Below are 21,165 nucleotides of genomic sequence, written 5' to 3'. Positions count from 1 at the left end.
AAATATGTTTTATTAATAGACACTTTAAAAAAAAAAAGAATTTATAGGTTCAAAAGCAAGAAGCTGGCAACACACTGCCCTTTTGTAGCTACAGGGGATTAAAATAATAGTTGTACTTTTTAACAGCAAACTTTACCTGTTTTAAGAATTATAGTGGTAAAAGTCAAATAACTATCACATTCTCCCCCCCACCCATTTCCTGTAGTAAATACAATTTTCAGCATTTTAAACCTGTGACCTTTTTGTAGAGTCTTTGTGTTTTAGATCTCTTCATCTCTGTATTACATGATAGATAAATCATTTTCATGATTCAGTCAGTCCCTGATCTTGCATGTATTTTTAACCCTTTAATCCATTAAGGATTAATCTAGGTGTACTTTACAAAACAGAATCGTTTAACTTTTCGTTTTTCCTCTCTGTGGGATTAAATTCATTTTATGTGTTCTAATATATTCCTCTATATACTTTCATTATATTAATAGTTCTATTATATATGTGTGTGTGTGTGTTCCAAAACATAACAGAACTATTAATATGTGCCTTACAAGAAATCTATTCCCTTCAATCTAGTTTATATAGAATTATTCTAATTTGACATATAGTGACCAAATCTGTCAAAACGTGCAGGCAAATAGTTGTGTACAATCTTATCTGCATTAAGACTTAAAGACTGTTGACTGATTTTTCTTCTGTGTGTGTGTGTGTGTGTGTGTATTTGTAAAAGGGGAGGAAGAATTTTTCTTTTCTTTCAGCACTCAGCAAGTGTGGATCCTACATGTTAAATTTAATTGACCACTTTTTCTTCCTTTTTTTGTACACTATTTTTTGTCAGGCAGGAATACTTAAACATACATGCACACACAGGTCCATAGGTCATAATGAATGAAGGAGCAAATGAGTGAATACACACACACACATACACACACACACTACACAGACAAATATCCTTCTTGCCCTATGGATAGATACTATGGCATTATAGACAAAAGCATAGCTTAAACAATGGATGACTGTCTCGTCATTCTCCTTCAAACAAAAAGATTCTCTCTTTAGATATTTCCACCGGACTTGATAGAAACTTCTATGTGATCAAAAGCATGTTTCAGCAGATACAAGGAAACAAATATTTGTAAATTTGAAAGCTATCAAATGCTTAGTAGAAAGTGCTATACAAAATGAAAAATAGTTCTACCAAAATAGTGCTTCTTTTTTTACTTACTCCTATCAAAAATAAACAACTTTTCTGGAAAATGTGGAAGAACAAAACTTTAAATAATGTTGTGCATTTCTTTGGTCCACAAGAAGAGTTTTCTGCTAGAAATACATCTGTATACAGTTATTTATTTATTAAATCTTTATCCCGCCCTTATTAGGAGGGGAAAAATCTATACCAGTCCATGGGCATTATTATCTTTTCCCAATTATAATTAATAGAAGGGGAATTTTAATTTAAAAAGGAAGAAAACCAAGATGAAAAGGGATCAGAAGTAATAAGCCATACATCCTACTTGTGTCATGTATGCTGTTAGTCCTCCACTACAGGAAGTCCTTGATTTACAACCATTTGTTTAGTGACCAACACTGAAAAAAGTGAATTATGGTTTTCACACTTATGACCATTGCAGCATCTCCACAGTTGCATGATCAAAATTTTGGGCACTTGGAAACAGAGATGTATTTATAACAGTTGCAGTATACTGAAGTCACGCAATCACCATTTGTGACCATTTGTGATCTTGTCAGCAAGCTTCCAACAAGCTTAACACTCCCTTAACACTCACTTAACAACTGCAGTGATTCGCTTAACAACTGTAGCAAAAAGATCATAAAATGGGACACAACTCAACAATTGTCTCTATCTGTACTTATTGCATTTTAGAATCCATGTGCTACTGCGGTAGCTAGTAGCAGGAACTGACTCTGTAATTGCTACATTCCATTTAAACATTTCATTTCACATTGTCTCTCTCCCTTTCCCACTTTTCAAAAAATTCATGTTAATTTTTTAAAAAAACTATCCACATCTGTGACAGACTGCCTTCTGCTGTTTCTTTCAACTGGTTTGATGGTAGGTTACCCAACTGTACAACAACATCTGTTTCAGCTGACCCAGCAAGCAGTTACTCTTCAAACAGTACAAAATATGTTTTGGGGTTTTTTTTTTGGAAGAGAGAAAAACAGTCCAACCATCTATAGGAAATATGCACTGATATTTTACTTTCAAAATTATTCTTGGTGTTTTTGCAGTAACCACTGACCTTGACAACTGCCAGACAACATTTTTAAACAATAGGTCATAAAAACATGACATTGAAAACCAGGTTTCTTTTTCTTTTTTTTATATTTTTCATAAATAAGTAAATAAATACATCCAGACTCAAGTTATTAGGTCTGCCATCTATTATGTCAAAGAGATCCGTGAGCAGAAATTTCCTTCCTGATAAAGCAAACAGAGTTATTCTGTAAGGCAAAAAGGAGATGAGAATCTTCCAGCAAAAGAAGCAATGATTTCCTAATCAGAATCTGCACAGTAACTTTTAAGCTTTCTGTCCTTGGCCCAGCATACTGCAAGGACATTGCAGTACTTACTAACCGAAAAAGCATTGTGAAAATTGCATTGTTTCAAAATCCTGATCCCTCCAGTGAAGGGTGCTGGATGTAACAGGAAATTGGTGGCATTTTTACATGGCTGAATTCCTTCCCTTTTATTAACATTGAGTTCTACTGCTGTTCATCATGGACCTCCCATTCTGCAATCTTCTTTAAAAAAAAAAAAAAATGTTATTCTCCTGCATGGACATACCATCTGCTTGCATTTTTAATACCCTGAATGATCTGAATAAGGCACAATCTTGTCTCCTTATTTATTACTAATAACTCTGTTTTCCATGAAATATTATCCTTGTTTTCAATTTTGCCTTCAGAGATTAAGCTTGACTCAAAAAAGCTGCCAATTTTCCCCTCCCAGAGTGACTGTGACTTTGTTAAAAGCTTTAATGACAAATGTTCATTTAGCATATATTTTCCTACCTTCTTTTCTGTTTATTGGTAGGCCAGGCTGGTAGTCTCTTATTTGGAATACCTGCCTATAGTTGATAGCTGTGAATTTGTTTCTGCTTTAGACCAAAGGTTACTGATGTCTGTCCACCTTTTTTAGGGTTTTTTTTCCTATTAAAAAAAAGACTTGCAGAAAAAATAGAATAAGTAATCAAATTTGCAAGTCAATGACTAGGTTTTTATGAAAAATGCTATTAAACCTTATTGATCTGAATATGGCAACTTAAGTAAATAGTTGTAGATGTTTCTTAAGGACATCAGAACTTAGCGACTTATTTATTTATTTACTTACTTACTTAAAAGACTTCTGTGACCTCTTGTCTTGGGAAACACAATTTGGGTGGCTCACAACAGTTTTATAAAACTGAGCATCATTTTTAAAAAGGCAATTAAACCTGCAGTATAATCAGTATAACATTTCCTGCAAGCAACACCACTATCTTATAATCTTTAAATTTAAATACAGCACATACCATACACATGTCCTGCCCTTATTATTTTTATAAATAACTCAAAATGATGAACATGCCTAATACTCCTCTTATCTTCCCCACAACAACGATCCTGAGACCTGGGTTGGGCTAAGAGAGACTGTCCCAAAGTCACTAGGACTAAAGCTCATAATCTCCCAGCTTCTAGCCTGGTGCCTTAACCACTAGACTAGACCAAACTCTGCCTTTGACAAGGTTGGGAAAGTGGAGGCCTGTCAGATCTCAAGAGGAAGGATGTTCCATAGGGCAGGGGCTTCCATGGAAAAGACATACTTCCTAGAGTCTGCTGATTTTTAAAGGACGGGACCTGGAACATGCCAAAACTATTTAATCTGATGTAATGAACAAAGATAGGGTGAAAAACTGGAATGCTTTCCTTGTTTAATACCAGTTTTTAAAAATCTGTTTCTTCCCATTTCCTATAATTAAACTTTTCTTTGCACAAGACTTCTTCATCCCTCTTTTTTCCCTTCAGCCCTGCCCTGACCCAAACTCCCAGTGTGGCCAGTGAGAACAGAGGGATATTGAATCTGTTTGCCAACGGTGGCCCATTAGCAATTGCCTTCATCCTCTTAATTCTAAACTGAAACAATTTAGAAACTATGGGTTGTGATAAACAGCCTTGGGTTTTTTTTTTTTTTTGAGAAACATGTATCTCCCCTCCCAAAAGAAGCCAAAAATTTACATTATAGTATTTCCAGGCTAATGTACATATTTTGTCTGTGACCAGACATTCGTGTTGTAGCCACATTCAACCACAACAACAAAGTTCTTATCAGGCTCTGCTGCCTTTAAGCATCTCCTACAAATCTATAAGTTGCCTTATCTACATCTCCCCATGCTCAGGTCTTCAATCTTGCTGAGAAAATTGTTTCCTGATCTTAATTATCTTTTCTTTTCATAAATGACTTTCACAACCAACAAAACCTAGACAGCAAGTAATAGCAATAAATAAATACGCATATACTAAAAACCAAATTGAAACCCTTATATGCAACTTCTATTGTCTTTTTCTCTCTATCATATTTTGAAAGTCGTGAATTTAGAATGCTTAAAAGTTTAAAGAATCTTTGTATTTAAAATGTAGCAAATACTAAATGTTCTAGGAAATTTTGTTTCCCAGCCCTCCATACTGAAACCAATCAGCATCTCAAATGATTTTATTTTAACAAAAGACTTCAAAGACTTACAACAGGCTTTTTTATTTATTTGTCTATTGATCAATGAATTATACACACACAAGATTGAAGAATATTAAAATTGGTTCAGTTGTGAAGATATCAAAAGACAAAACTCCGTATTTAATAATTTGAGAAGTCAATCCAAAAATGTTGATCTAGCATCACACTTAGGCTGTTATGTGCTCATTATTTTGTGAAATATATGAAAATGGTAATAGATTAACATTTAAGCAGTTTATATGAAAGGGGGGGGGAACCCAAAGGAGCTCCTGTTTTCCATTTATTTATTTATATTTACTTTTCACATAGTTTTATATTACCAGTTCTGCAACTCTAAATGTGGTTATTTCAGTAGGCTTTTTTTTTTACAGTTGCAGAGATGTCAAGATGGAAAAATATATTTGTATGTAGAATGAACAGTGCAAATACACGATCTAGCATGCCATATATCACAGTATTTCCCTCCATGTTTGTTTTATGCTTGCATGCAGCACAAATACATTTTAGTTTCACTGATATTTATTACAGAAATAAAGTGGGGCATACCCAAAATGTTATTCTAATTTAACCTAATTCCATGCTGGCAGTCAACTAGAAATACTTTTTAAAAGCACATTTTGCATTTAATCACTAGTTTTCATTAATTCTCTGCTATGTCACCCACCCTTTTTGTAATTATTTCAGTTTCAAAAAATACTTTTCTATGCCAGCTTTAACCGGAGGTACTGTTGGGCACATGAGTAAAGAGAAAATTTCTTTAAACTCTTGATTCAGAATGGCTTATTAAGACTTTTTTCTATAGATCTTCACAATATGCTTCTGTTAGAAGTGAGAAGCACTCCATGCTTTCACAAACCTCAGCTATATTTAGCTTGGAAATGTATATTATTGTAAAAAAATCATTTTTAAAAAATGAACAAATCAGTAACAAATCATGCTTCCCTGTGTTTTTAAGTTATACTAGGAAAAGAGCTGTATCACCAAAATCAACCAAAAAAAAGTGCTGGTTCACCAAAATCAACCAAAATGGTTTTACTTGCCCTCTTTTTCTAAATTAAAATGCCCAAGTACATGGCATAAGAAAGGCAAATTGACATTTTGGAAATAGTACACAGTTATAATGTGTTGGTGGGATCAAAAACTGAGATGTACAGTATATATTGTAAGAAAAGATATTTAAGGCATTTTTCTGCAATTTCATAAATACTCTTCAAATACCCATTTTTGTAATGCTTAGGTTTTAGTTTTAAACCTATAAAGCTTATAAGGCTTCCTGAAACCATTTTCAAGAGTTTAACCTTTTATAAACCTCAATGGAAAGATATCAACATTACACAAAATAGAAACAGTAAAATTTAGCTAATCTCTTACTCTCCATACATCTTTCATAAGAAAACCAAGTCACCACCCCCGATTGTTGAAAAAAATACTCAATTATTTGAAGAATGTTTAACCTCATTTTGATAACTTGACTGAACCAGCTTCTTTAAAGACATCTTGAAAAAGAGGTTTAGGATAAACTAATGAGGACCATACAGTGGAAAGTTTGTTAGGAAAATCAGTACTTTAATTATTGTAATGATTTCTTTTAAAAAATACCTTGATTTAAAGTTAAATCCAAATGTAACACAAACATTTGGATTTACATTTAATTCTGCACTTCTTTTAAACTAAACCCATGACCTATTTATGAATAGCAACTTTTAAGAGACTTTTTCTTAAAAAAGGAGAATAATAATTAACAAGAAGGGATGTGTCTACTTTAAAATATAACGTAACTATACTGGAAATCACCCAGTGATTTATTACACCTACAAGCGATCACTGCAAACTTTTTTCTAGACTCCAGGAATGGCACATTGGCATTAGGTTCTATGATATAAATCTGTATTTCTTCAGAATCCTCTGGTGCTTCTTTTTCATTCCTTTTAACAATGGAAGCTCTGCAGTTTATGTTTTTATCAGATTATGAATGCTTATGACCACTATCAAACCCACAAAGACACTTGTTGTTACAGCAACCAATTATTGTAATGCCTATTAGTTCAGGAAAGGTGCATATAAAAACTGAAGCTTGATTTAATTAGCAATTTTAAAAAGGTAGTTGTTTACAGTTATTTATAAAATGTATTTATTCCATGAGACCTGATTTATCCCATTCTACCATGTAATTCAGCTCTATTTAATTGGCTTTTCACTACATGGTGGGACTAACACAAATATTTCTACTCACAGCAAAAGAGGAAATGTAAGGAACATTCCAAGAATTCAGACCACTTTATGTATCTTATAGCATTAATCCTTGTAATTCTCTTGAAAGGCTTTCAACTGTCTTCATCACACTATATTGCAAATCAGACGGAAACAGGAAGTCTGTAGGGAAACAGCAGCTTCCCAAAGGCTATTTAGCAAGATTATGACAGAGATATTTAATGTGCACAAGAGATCAGCTTTAATTTATGTAACTTAAAATCATTTACAAACATTTCAGCAGGCAAGCCACTGTACACTATAATGATGTCACTCAAATTCCGAGAGACAGGGGGAAAAAAAGATACATTTTTGCATATAATTTGCCTATTTAGTTATGCAAAACTGCAATATATTTTATTCACGTTTAAGATATGTAAAAAGGAGCTTGATTGTTACAACCTCTTCTGACATGGACATGTGTGCTGATGTGCATTCATACACACACAATTGCTGAAAATGTCTTAAACACAATTATGCTGTTGGGTGAACAATTATTTTTAATTTTTAAATTTCTACAGAAAAGCAGGCATTGTTTTTTCCCAACTTGTTCATGAAAAATGTTTCTTATAAACACCGGATTACACAGAAAGCATCTGTATGGCAGCAATTTAAAAAACTTTGAGTTTAATTATTAGACATTTAAACAATTACAGCCACGATCTTAAGAACCCCTGGAAATGTAGAGACTAGTGTTAACGCTACAGCTAATGACAGGGAAAATAATTAGGTAACAAGAAGTTGCAAGACCAGATTCCTAACTATATTGCCCATTGCTTTGCTTCACACACACACACACACACACACAAACATACACACAGAGAGAAAATTCTCTTTATGATGCTGCTAATAAACTATCTAAAATGAAGCAAAATTACTTCTATCTATCTCATTTGATATAGAAATCTTTGAAAAATTCATCACAATTAGCTTATTAAGTCTGAAATTATTTATTAAAAATTTGGTCAGAGACTATTTCTAACCAAAATGTGCTATTTTTTTCCCCTCTGCAACTATATTCCAGTCTTGAAACTATCTTAATCTCCTGCCCTAAGATGTTGACCTTTGTAGGAACAAAGGTCAGAGGTTAGAAGAGACAGGCTGCAGAATATCTGGACTACCAATTCATGCCTGAAAGATTTCTCTTCTACAATAGAAGCTACTAAACAGCAAATTCAAAAATCTGACCAAACAAGTCTTAAAATAGAACAAACCCATTATATTTACAGAAATGTGCTGAACCATTTATAGTTTTAAACGTGCTTAAAGTGACTTGCATAGTATTATAATTTGTTCATTACAAATTATCAAACAGCTCCTTTGGAGAGGAACAGAAGTAAGTTAGAGAAAATTTGAAACATTAGTATATATTATTATTTAAGTTACTTTTTAAGTTACCTTTAAATTTTTTAAAACAATACATTAGTTTCAATTCTCATTAGTTTCTCTGAGTGGATACCAGTATTAGAAGGATACAGTGGTCACATGTGTAAATGTATCTTTAAAACTATTTCCAGAGTATAATATATTAGTTTTCTTTCACCCATTAATGTTAAAGTATTCAGCTGTATATCAGATAACTTCCATGCTGTAATTTTCCAAACATTAGTTTCTTTTAAAGAAATGTGCAACGATCCAACAAGATTTATGTAGAAGCCCGATCTAACTTGCCAAGAATAGGAAAACCTTTTAATAATACTCACCCTCTTTCCTAAGGGTTATGGACATAAAAACAAGCATCTTTTCAAAACAGGCTAGCACAGTAAACACAATCCCAAAATGACTCAGAAAAAGTGATAAAAAGACTTGCAGATTGTTTTAATTTTTTTTAAAAAGCCAATTTATTGATCCACAGACCATCTAAAAAATTAACTTAGTGACTTTAAAGTGCAGAAATAATGCATTTGCTCTTAAATTTGTCTCCTATGGAGCTGAAGGGAGTGTGGTGTGAGTGTAACATTTTGAAGTAAGTCAGCAGCTTGATAAATAGGGAACCGCCATCTAGGCCACCCACTGAGCTCTGTTGCTGAATTGGGGGTGGGGCTTGGCGATATCCAGGCAGCCCTTAATGATCTTTAAGTTGAAGACATGAGGAATGATTGATTATACAGAAATTGGGGATCTGCTTTCCAAAATTATGATTGTTTTAATCTACTATTCTTTTCTCCAAAGGAGGAAATACAGCTGAACATAGGACTTGCAGTCTTCCAAAGGCTCCTTGTACCCAATGAAAAATTCTCTTCTTGCCCCCTTGGATTCTAGGGCAAGGCCTGTTTTACCATACATGCAATCAGAAAAATAAAAATTCCAAATACAGAATTATCGATATTAATATGCATTTTGCAGCTGATAAGGAGAGATGAATGGTGGCCTATCTGATGCTCATGCTAATAAAATGCTTTTCCTTAAACTCTTAATACCAAGGGAAAAAGATAAATTCCTTCAGAATGAAATCAAGCGTTCAATGCACAAAGCAATTTAACCCTCTCATATCAATTAAGCAGCAATTCATCACACTAGAAGGCAAAGCAGCTTGGGCATTAATTGGCAGCAAGGAAATGAAAGCATAAGAGTTTTCCAAACTCTCTCAACTTGAATGAAATTAACTGGCTTTAAAAAGAGCCAAAGCTAAAGCCAGATCTAGTCGATTTTAAATTACATAAGTGATTCTCTTTTAAAAATAACTCAATTTAAATAACTTTTTCATAAGTGTAATATTTGAAAAGGGGTGCATTCACTGAGAACCAAAACAAATTTAAAAATACAAATTAATGGAGACCAAATATAAGGCATTGTTTAAATCACTGATAAAATTATTTTTAAAGGAAGATGTCACAATCAGTATTTTATTCTCAGAAGACTGGATTATGGCTTTTGTTGTTGTTTAAGAAATCTGCTCAATTTTACCTGTTCTTGAAGGTGCTTATTGTCTTTTTCTCAGGGATAATCTTTCTGAAATTGTAAATCAATGTGGTATTGTTGATTTCCTTTCTTTCCTTGTTTTCCTTTTTGCATCTTCCATCTCTCTCTCTCTCTCTCTCTCTCTCTCTCTCTCTCTCTCTCTCTCTCTCTCTCTCTCTCCCTCCCTCCCTCTCTCTAATCTAATTTTTAAACTGCCTATCTCCCTTGAAGAGGGATTGTTGGTGATGATTGTTGGTAGTGATAATCTGATCACTGTCAATTTTATTATTAATATTGTATACATTTGCATTATTAAATGTAATGTAAATGTAAAGTTTAATAATTAGAGATACCAAGGTCCATGTTTATAAATATTACCTATAATATAAATATAAATATTACCTATAAGCCATAAAACATCCATAATTTGAGTGGCTATTTTAAGTGTCAAAATCACCTTTGCAGAACTATTAAAATTAAAATTAAATGTCTTGTTTACCAAGAATACTGATTTACAGTCAGTAAGTACATGCATTAATATGTATAATTAGTATCTCTATAATGATACATAATAATTGCTCCTCAGTCTGCTTAACAGATGGCTTATTCAACGCCATATGCATACCAGAAACTGAGTCTATAAAAAGTAAGTTATAAACTAGAGATTTTTATTCTGGCATGTGAGGAGAAAATAAACTAGGATTACAAGTTTGCAAATAAGTTAAAACCAAAAAACCTCAACAATACAATATGGTGTGTGTAACTGCTCCTAATAGCAGAAGGTGCTAAATGGGAATAAACTGATAGGTTCAATTTACTCATTTCCCATATTTTGCATTGACAAAGTTGCCTTTTCTTTTTAGGGATCATCTAAGAGAAAATGCATAATTCCCACCAATAAACCAGGAATTATGCACTGGTTTTCTGCAAAGTACTTTGATTCACCTCAAAGATGACCAACAGAAACAGAGTGTGAAAAGAGGCTCTAGAGCAGGGGTGAAATCCAGCAGGTTCTGGAGAACCGGTAGCAGAAATTTTAAGTAGTTTGGACAATTGGCAAATACCATCTCTGGTTGGCTCCAGAGTATGGTGGGAATGGGGATTTTGCAATATCCTTTCCCCTGGAGTGGGAAGGGAATGGAGATTTTGCAGTATCCTTCCCCTGCCACGCCCACCACACCATGCCCAAGCCACGCCCACAGAACTGGTAGTAAAAAAATTTGGATTTCACCACTGCTCCAGAGGTAAGATAGGAATAACGCTGAATGGAAAAAATACTCTTCTTCCTCCCAACCCACTTGTTCTAACATCCTTTCTCTCTACAATGAGCAGGCAAGCTTAACAAAGTTAGAAGCTTGTAAAAAAAATCTCACCTTCTCTGTAGTACAGCTGACTATTTTAACTTTCCTAAAAACTGTCCCAATTTGAGAAATCCTTTTACAAAACGTCACATGCAAACCAAATATAGAAGGGGACGAAATATTTACAAAGTGGGGGGGGGGGAGAGAAACAGATCATCAAAACATAATTCCAGCAACCATGGATATATAAATAAAATTTTGGACACCATGTGTCTGAAACCTTCATCCACACCCAGTTTTATTCATGATTTTCCACTTCTATATTCTTTCACAAAGTTTACAAACTATCTCCCCACTTCACTCTTAAACATAAAAAACAATTTTATAATTTATACACTTCCTTGGCTTAAATGAGTTTAAGATCCTTGATTTAAACTGCAATTTAAGGCAGGTATTTTAAATTCAAGCCTATATTCTGAAAAGATTTTGTTCTGACTCTTGTATTATAACGGCTTTACAGGTTAAGCTCTACATGCCCTCAGTTTGCCTGGGTTTTTGTGCCTCACACTGGCAAGATTGTATACAGTCACAATTTCAATGGATGGAGTGTTCCCAATCACTTTATCCAGGAAAGTTTTCCTCGTGTCAAATTAGATTCCTGGTGATTATAAGAATACATCCGTGCTGTGATTGTAGCAACAATATGGAACTAGACAACCCTGCTCTGTTAGGTCATTGTTTCAGAGATATTTCTTTACCTAAATAGAATAACCAATGGCAGGCAAAAAAGAAAGGGAAGCAGGAGCAACTTCTGATTTCCTACTGGCTTCCCCACTGTTTCCTTATGGGAATCTGGCAGGGAGCATCCTTCCCTTTCCAGCAGGGAAGTAAGTGGCTGCTGCTGGGTGGAGGAAGGAAGTGAGGATTGTGAGACAGGCTGAGAAACTGTCATGAAATGTTAAAATGGTGAAAGCAGGAACCCAGTAGTGCAGCAGCAGACCAATAGCAACGAAGCAACCACAATGTCCCAAATTTGGGAGTCAAGTCCCAGATTTTGGACACATTCTATAAATTAACCCATAATATACTTTGGTTCAAAAACTGTTGCTATATGATGCACCATTTTGCTGAGTTAAAAGTCATGACAATGAGCATTTTAGTAGTATATGGGTGGCATTGATGAATTCATATACATTAAGCATCTCTACTAGTTATAATGCTTTCCTAAAATTTCACATATCCCATCAGGGCAGAAAACTAATACAGTATTCGTAATCCCTTCTCATCTAAAGTTCAGGTGCTATTTTAATGGCCATTAATTCTGTTTTGTGATACATATTTTCAGTGATGCCAGGGAGCACAGCAAACAGTTCTGGACCACCAGGATAAAAAGAGAAGTGGATAGATGCATGGAAAAATGGGAAGCAAATATGCTCAGCAGCAAATGTATTTATTTTGCTAGTTAAATTTATATTCCACCTGGGGATCTTTTCAAAGTAGGACAGGCTGGTGAGATTCATTGGCTGAAAATTACCCAATGAGGTTCCATGGCTGATGGTGAACCTAAAAGTGAATCTCTTCTAACCTATTCCAACCAATCAATCACTGCGTCAATTGGCTTTGAGAAAAATGAAAGAAACTTTTGCATTTTTGAATATGCATTAGAAGTATTTGCTGGATTGGCCCAAATTCAGGGTAAAGCATAATAATTCAAAACATATTTTCTTTTATTCAGTGGAGACAAGGCTCTGGAGCTCAAGAACAAATGTGTAAAAGTGTAACGATTGGAACTAAGTATTTAAATGTCCCTCTTTGAGAGAGATGGGCAGTTCATAAATGTGAAAAATAAATAAAGATTTTAAAAGTGTTTAAAAATTTAATTGCAGTCGTGTTTTTTATATGGTAGAAAGCTTGGAAATTATTCTTTCCTTAAACCAAAACGTTTTTTGGTTTTAGATTATAGGAACAGTTACTTATTGCAAGAGACCATATTGTTATTCTGTTGTAAAGGAAAGTGGCATAGAAACTCGTAAAAGGGTTTAGCAAATTATCTACATGAGATCTCAAGCAAATAAGTCTAGTATCACTGCTGGTTCTTTTTATTTTAAAAGAATGTTTAATTTATAATGCCACTGTTTTTCTACATTTGCAGTTCAGTCTGTCTTCAACATCTTCTAAATTTTAGCCTTCTCTATAAGCCTTCTTCATTCATGCAAGCCCAGGGCAGAAGAACTCTGTTCCTAACTTTCACTCACAAAATTTGTTATTACCCTGTTGTGTAACATTAAAAAACAATTTTAAATTGAAACAAGAAAGCAGAAAGATTAATGACATATGCAGGTTGTGATCTTCCAGTATCTATAGCACTGTGGCATCATGTAAATCCCTATGATATTACTAGAGAACCACAAATACAGAGTATAAATCATTACCAAATTTCAATTAAATGTTCAGATACACACACTATATATAAACATACATATTCTCTCTCTCTCTCTCTCTCTCTCTCTCTCTCTCTCTCTCTCTCTCTCTCTCTCTCTCTCTATATATATATATATATATATATAGGTCTTTGGTTATTCGGGTCTTCTCCCACGTAAAATTGGAAGTGTCTTGGCGATGTTTCGACGAAGTCTCATTCGTCATCTTCAGGCTGGTGTTCTCGGCTTCGTGCTTCCAACCCTGGAAGCACGAAGCCGAGAACACCAGCCTGAAGATGACGAATGAGACTTCGTCGAAACGTCGCCAAGACACTTCCAATTTTACGTGGGAGAAGACCCGAATAACCAAAGACCTACATACAAACACCCGCGAAAACCTGAGAAAACAAATATATATATATATATATATATATATTCTGATCTCTTCTTTTTCTGCAAACATTTAAAGAAGCTATGAGACATATTATATATGTACACAGCCACCATGGGAAAACTGACTTTGAAGGGCAGCATCCAAATTTTATAAACACATACAATACTCAAATACCATTTGCACTGTAAGGACTTAACTCTGATACCGGACAAATCAGAATCATGGAGAGTATGCTTCTGAACATCTGAAAAACTCATTTTGCTCACCTAAAGCAAGTACAACTTGCATCACTGGGATGAATCAAAAACTCAGAAGTATGTAAATTCCAAAACAAAGAAATTCATATATCTAGATCAACATACTATCAATTGGTTCTGATACATACGTTTATTCACAAATAATTAAGAAATACAAATAAAAACGTTCAGAAAAGGTGCATATATAGAAAAAGTTAGTAACTCCATTACCTATCTCCCTTTGGCTTTCTTTTCTGTACTGTTTTTCCTTTGGGTCGTCTCTCACTTCCTAAACAGGGACTCCCACCTGGACCTGTTACCCGTATTGATTCAAGGCCTTTGGAAGATTTCTTAAAAGTAAATTCCACTGGTTCTCCTTCTTTTAGGCTTCTAAATCCTTCCATGTAAAGCTTGCTCTGTGAATAGGAAAAATATTCTTAGTTACCATAGACTTAGAAAAACAAAATACTAAAGGCTGTCAAAATCAAAACAGGATTATATTAGCAAACCTGTTATACTTTCCCCTGCCATGTACAATGAATGTGAGATTTCCTAAATAAAGCCCTGTTATACAATTGTTATTTAAATCTTGCATAGGCTGGCATTCTAAATCTCTGCAGCTATGCAACATCAAGTTTCTTTCTCCTCCTATGAAAGAGCCAACGTGAGAAGAAACCCCCCAAATTCTCAGATTAGGGCAGTCTTCCACAATCTAAAGAGCCTGGATTATCACTTCCAAAACTGATGCCTGTGTCAGCTGAAAAACTCTGGGAGGAATAGTCTCAGGACATCTGGATGATGCCAGATATCGAATAACTGATTAGATACTAAAGTGAAAGCATCATTACTTATTTTTCCTATTATTTTCCTTTTTTTTCCAGGAAAAAAAGCATGAGGATGATTTCTTGCCATCATTCTGTCATCACTCTGCCCAATCTTTTGAACAACTGTGAAAAGGTTTGGTGGAGAGATACTTAACTGCCACTAAATCACCCAGGCTTTTACAATTTGGTCTTCCTGATTTTTACCCAACCCTTTAACCATAGTATCACACTAGCTGTCATTGTTCTGACAGCTTTTTGTAAATATATTCAGGTGTTTTTTTAGTTTTCTTCTTCATCTAAATGGGATACGCAAGCACATTTATTTAAGAGGATTTCAAAAATGAAAGAAATCTAGAAGAATCTTCTCTCTGAATTTTTCTCCTTCTTTGTCTCCACAGTTGGTGGCACCCCTCCCTCAGAAATTAAACAGGTTCAGCTATGGTGTGGACTTGTATGGCAAAGCACCCGGGCATTCCAGAAATCTGGGCCAGTCTGGAAATTTGGGGGGAAAATCATAAAAGAAGGTAACCAATATCTCCAGTACTGCCAAAAACCTTGCATAGACTGAATATCTATGTTTGAATGAAGGCAAAGGACAAGTGATAATTAAAAAAAAAAAAATGAAGACAGAATGTTACTGAAAATAAAATCATTTTATGTAACATTCTAGATCCCCCTCCCATTGGAGCTATATGGTTAATCCTCAATTTACGACCACAATTGAGCCCAAAATTTAAGTTGTTAAATGAGACATTTGTTAAGTGAGTTTTGTCCCATTTTACAACCTTTAATGCCACAGTGGTTAAGTGAATCATTGCAGTTGTTAAGTTAATAACCCAGTTGTTAAGTGAATCTGGCTTCCCCACTGACTTTGCTTGTGAGAAGGTAACAAAACCTGTTCACGTGATCCCAGGAAACTACAACCGTTAATTTCCAAACATCTGAATTTTGATCATGTGACCATGAGGATGCTGAAACCGTCATAACTGAAAAACTAATAAGTCACTTTTTTCAGTGCAACTTTGTAACTTTGAGCAGACACTAAATGTTGTAAGTCGAGGATTACTTTCACAGTGCATATTCATGCTAGAATTATGACATACAAAGAGCATCAGCAATGAAATTCTAGTATTTACTTTCAATCTGAATTCACACATTTAAGAAACCTATAATATAGTTCCTTAGCTCCTTAGATTTGAAAAATCATACCCTTCCCTTTTCGAAATTTGAACCCTAAAATATCAGGTAAAGAACCAGACACTCCCACAAACTGCCTTCCCTTATTATGAGGTGAACAATGGTCTTAGAAATAAGATAAAGTCACTTTGACAAATGAAATGTGAAAAAAATGAAGCAAAAATATTGAAATTGGCACATTAGGCAGAATATCTCTTTGGGAAGGTAAACTACTGAAATGAGGAAAGACAAAGTTATAAATAGGTGAACTGGAAAGAATTAAAATAGTCTGTGATGAAAACTAGCAGGTTACAGGTAAAGAATGGGACAATACAGTATGGAGAGATCGATGAGTAAACTCATTCACTTGCTTCCTATAAAAAAATTCAATGTGTGTTTAAATTTCTTATTTCTCTGAATTTAAAATTTTAACAGAAATTCAGGGTCAGATGAATTTATTCTCTGCACATGCTATCACAGTCAGAGGAAACTTTTTCTTCTGCAAAAGGGCTAAATTTACTTTACATTTATCTCCGTGAAAATCAAAAATTGACTTGAGAGATTACACAATCATACATACTATATGCAAGGATTATCAAACAAAAAAGCACTACTTGTATGTGTGATGTATGACTGTAGTTCCAAGAGGGGTTTTATATTTAGACAGACATAGGTAGATATTGCTATATTGTGTGTATATGTATTTTTTAAAAAATCAAAATTACTAAAAACATGTTCAAAATCAAAATTACTTTTCACCTTCAGAACAGAAATAAACTGATTTTCTGCCTTAGTACAGACAATAAAACTGCTAAAAGAATTGTAGAGGCAAGTTTAACTATAATGTGACTATGTTTTCATGCAATGGTAAAGTAAATTTACCTAAGCAGGTATATACAAAAAGTATGAAGGCTATTGCTTAACGCATTGTAAGCCGCCCTGAGTCTCCGGAGAAGGGCGGCATCTAAATCGAACCAATTAATTAATTAATGGCTTACTGTTACATCAATAAATGGACGTTGCTTACCTGAACGTCCCTTTTAGGCGCGCTGCTGGAGAATCCAAAAGCGAGGGTTATTCATCAGTTCAATAGTCAGCACTGAGTGTATGTGTCTTTAAATTTCTGTAGACACGCCTCCTTTGTACGTCAGAGGCTCAGTTTTTGTTCACGAAGAAACAGTTTAAGGAGACGTGTGAGGTCCAGTTCCAGCAGCCTGACCGGGCGGGTTGGATTCTCCAGCAGTGTGCCTAGAAGGGATGTTCAGGTAAGCAACGTCCATTCTCCAGCGCACTGCTTGGAGAATCCAAAAGCGAGGGACATGCCCAAGCAAGTTTTAATTAGGGTGGGGTGGAAGGCTGCACATGCGTGACCGGAGCAGAACACACAGATTGCAGAACCTGCCGGCCGAACGAGGTGTCAGCCGAGGTAAATGAATCAACTTTATAGTGGCGGATGAACGTCCATGTTGCTGCTTTGCAGATGTCAGCAATGGTGGCCTGAGTCGCCCAAGCAGCCGTGGTGGATGCACTTCGTGTAAAATGAGGTAAAATCCTGCCGGGAACCGGATTGTTCTGAAGCATGTACGCCTTGGAGATACAGGCCTTCAGTCATCTCCCGATGGTGGACAAGGAGACCTTCCGTCCCATCGTCGCGGGCAGAAAAGAGATGAACAGCGCTTCCGACTTACGGAAATGACGAGTCCTCTGAATATACGTGCACAAGGCCCTGCGGACATCTAAGGTGTGCCATTGGGCCTCTTGCGGATGTCTCGGGTCCGGGCAGAAGTCCGGAAGAACCAACTCCTGTTGACGGTGTTAGAGCGAATTCACTTTCAGCAGGAACGATGGGTCCAATTGAAGAACCACCCGGTTAGGGTAGAACGTGCAGAGGTCCTCTCGTACGGATAGGGCGGCGAGCTCGGAAACACGTCGGGCTGAGGTAATCACGACCAAAAAGGTAGTCTTTAAGGTGAGAAACCGTAGGCTGATGGAACCTAACGGTTCGAAGGAGACTGTGTAAGTACTTGAAGGACCAAGGACAAGTCCCAGGTCGGGTATCGGTGGACAGCCGGAGGTCTCAGGTTCGCTGCACCCCGGAGAAAACCTCGGATCTTTGCGTTGTGCGAGAGAGGCAAGTCGTTTTTGGTCGAAAGGACTGTAGACAAGGCTGCCACTTGTCGACGGAGCGTGTTCGGGGCAAGTCCTTTGTCCAGACCGTCTTGGAGAAAATCTAACACCTCAGAGACAGATGCAGATGTAGGGTCCACATGGCCCATGGAGCACCAATTGCAGAATGAAATCCAGGTGGCGTTATAGATGCGGCACGTGGAGGGACGCCGTGATGCCTGGATAGTAGAGATCGCCTTCCCTGAGATGTTGTCCTGTCTCAGAAGGATCCTCTCAAGCGCCAGGTGGTCAGCTGCAACCATTGAGGTTCTGGATGCAGTACGACCCCCTGGCTGAGAGAAACCCTGTCGTCTGGAATGCGCCATGGAGGGACGACTGACAGATTCAGCAGGTCCACGTACCAGGCCCTCCGTGGCCAGTGGGGAGCGACGAGTAGAACTTCCGCCTTCTCACGCAGGATCTTGCGGACGAGTCGCGGAATGAGCGGAATTGGGGGAAAAGTGTATAGCAACCCCGGAGGCCAGGGAATTGCGAGTGCGTCAATCCCCTCCGCATGCGGACAAGGGTGGCGAGCAAAGACCCGAGGGAGCTGGGCGTTGTCCCGACAGGCAAACAGGTCTATGACGGAAAGTCCGAAGCGGTGGGACAGCTCGCGGAAGATGTCCGGATGAAGACGCCATTCTGAGTTGTCTATTTGCATTCTGCTCAGCCAGTCCGCAGTTATGTTCGTCGTCCCGGAGATGTGTTGTGCTCGGAGGGAGAGGAGGTGACACTCCGCCCAAGACAGCAACCGGGATGCCTCGTCCATCAGCGGTTTCGAGCGAGTGCCCCCTTCGTGGTTCATGTGTGCCATTGTTGTCACATTGTCTGTCCGGACCAACACATGATGACCCTCCACTGATGGCTGAAATTGGAGGAGAGCGAGGCGAATCGCACGGAGTTCGAGCCAGTTGATCTTGTTCTGGCGATCTGTCAGTGACCAACTGCCCTGAGCAACTTGGGACTGCATGTGAGCGCCCCATCCGGTCAGGCTGGCATCGGTTGTTATCGTGAGACATGCGGCTCCAAGAAGGCGCAGCCCTTTGTCAGAGCCAACAAGGTCCACCAGCGAAGAGACCCGCAGACCTCCGTCGGGAGGGGTACCCGAGCCGTGGAATTGCTGCGGCGGGAATGCTGGTACCGGAGCATGAACCATTGAAGCTGGCGATCATGAAAATGCGCCCACGGGACAATGGAGATGCATGAAATCATCTTCCCGAGAAGATGAGACAGTAGCAAGAGAGGGACAGACTGGAGCGAGAGAATCTGCCGAATCAATGTCCAGATGCTGCGGCATCGATCTGGCGACAGAAAAACCAGCCCCTTGCTGGAATCTATGATGGAGCCCAGGATCCTGGTAGTGGGGCACAAGTGGCTCTTTGGCAGGTTCAAGGAAAAGCCATGTTGCTGAAGGCAGTGGCAAACCGTGGCCAAGTCCCATGTGACGTGGGTCTGTGTGGACGATAAGATGAGCACATCGTCCAAATAACAAAGTACTCTGATTGGCATCTGTCGAAGATGTGCAGCAACGGCAGATAAGATCTTTGTAAAGGTCCTGGGGTGGATGAAAGCCCGAAAGGCATCGCCTTGTACTGAAAGTGCCGATGATTGTAAGAAAAATGGAGGAACCGACATTGAGAAGGGCGGATCGGGATATGGAGATAGGCCTCCTTGAGGTTCACGGAGGTCATCCAATCTCCCTGCCGAATGCATCCCAAGATAGATTTCAGGGATTGCATTTTGAACTGGTGATACAGTATGTATTTGTTCAGTTCTTTGAGATCGAGGATCCCCTGGCAGCCTCCGGAATGTTTTGGAACCAGGAAAAAGATTAAATAGAAACCGGTCCCATGGTGTTCTGTGGGAACTGGCTCTATGGCGGAAATGTCGATGAGATGTTGAATTTCTGCCTCCATCAGTCGACGTTTGGTTGAGTTGGATGACACAAGACACTGAATGAACCTGTTGTGGGGGCAGGATCGAAGCTCCAAGGTCAATCCCAGCTGGATTGTCTGGAGCACTCACGCGTCCGACATCATAGATTCCCATTGGGCTGCGAAGTGCTGAAGGCGGCCGCCAATGGGAAGATGATGAAGGGCGTCATTTGCCTCTTTGAAAGGCACGGGTCCCCGTACCTCTGAAGGGGCGCTTGGATGGGGCTGAGCGCCTGCCATGATCTCAGAAGGAAGATCTGTCATAGGAACGATCAGAGCCTTGGGAGTATTGTCTCCTGGCGAAGGACCCGCTGGGTCCGGGGTCAGCACGAAAGGGCTGCTGGTGGCTGTATGAGGGGAATTTGCGCTCGGTCTGCCGGTAAGACGAGGGCATGACCTTGCGCTTGTCCTTGTCTTCCACAAGAATTGGGTCTAATGCTTCCCCGAAGAGATGTGTCCCCTTATATGGGGCCGATGCAAGCCTCCACTTTGACTTCATGTCTCCAGTGCCTCAGCCACAGGAGACGTCTGGATGTCACCGAAGAGACTAGGGCACGAGATGCGAACTTGGCAGCACTGAGTGAAGCATCAGCAGAATATTCGGTGGCCGCTACAATCTTATTAATGTCTTGGTGGACCCTCGTGTCCTCCAGTGGCAAACGTTCCTGAAGTTGGCGCAACCAAATGAGGGTTGGCCTGTTGAAAAACAATGCCGAGGTCGCCGCCCTGACCGCCCAGGCCGCCGCGTTGTGCATCTTGCGGGCTGTGAGTTCCGCCTTCCGGTCCTCTGTCCGAAGGCTGTCGTGAGACAGGAGAGAGGATGATGAAGTCAGG

At 38.0% G+C, this 21,165-nt stretch overlaps 1 protein-coding gene across 4 annotated transcripts in view; it reads right to left on the bottom strand.

Moving 5' to 3' along the window:
* The window catches only part of LIN28B (lin-28 RNA binding posttranscriptional regulator B), a 95,070-nt gene that overhangs the window by 12,430 nt on the left and 61,475 nt on the right, over positions 1 to 21,165 (bottom strand). For all 4 annotated transcript variants that reach the window (XM_034409076.3, XM_034409080.3, XM_034409078.3 and 1 more), the window contains one exon: positions 14,463 to 14,647. In XM_034409076.3, the coding sequence (XP_034264967.1) occupies positions 14,463 to 14,647 (185 nt within the window). The remainder of the gene's footprint in view (positions 1 to 14,462; positions 14,648 to 21,165) is intronic.

The sequence above is a fragment of the Pantherophis guttatus genome, chromosome 1, assembly GCF_059756535.1.
Source record: "Pantherophis guttatus breed Tessera chromosome 1, ASM5975653v1, whole genome shotgun sequence".
Lineage (NCBI taxonomy): Eukaryota > Metazoa > Chordata > Lepidosauria > Squamata > Colubridae > Pantherophis > Pantherophis guttatus.
This window is presented reverse-complemented; position numbering and strand designations above follow the sequence as displayed.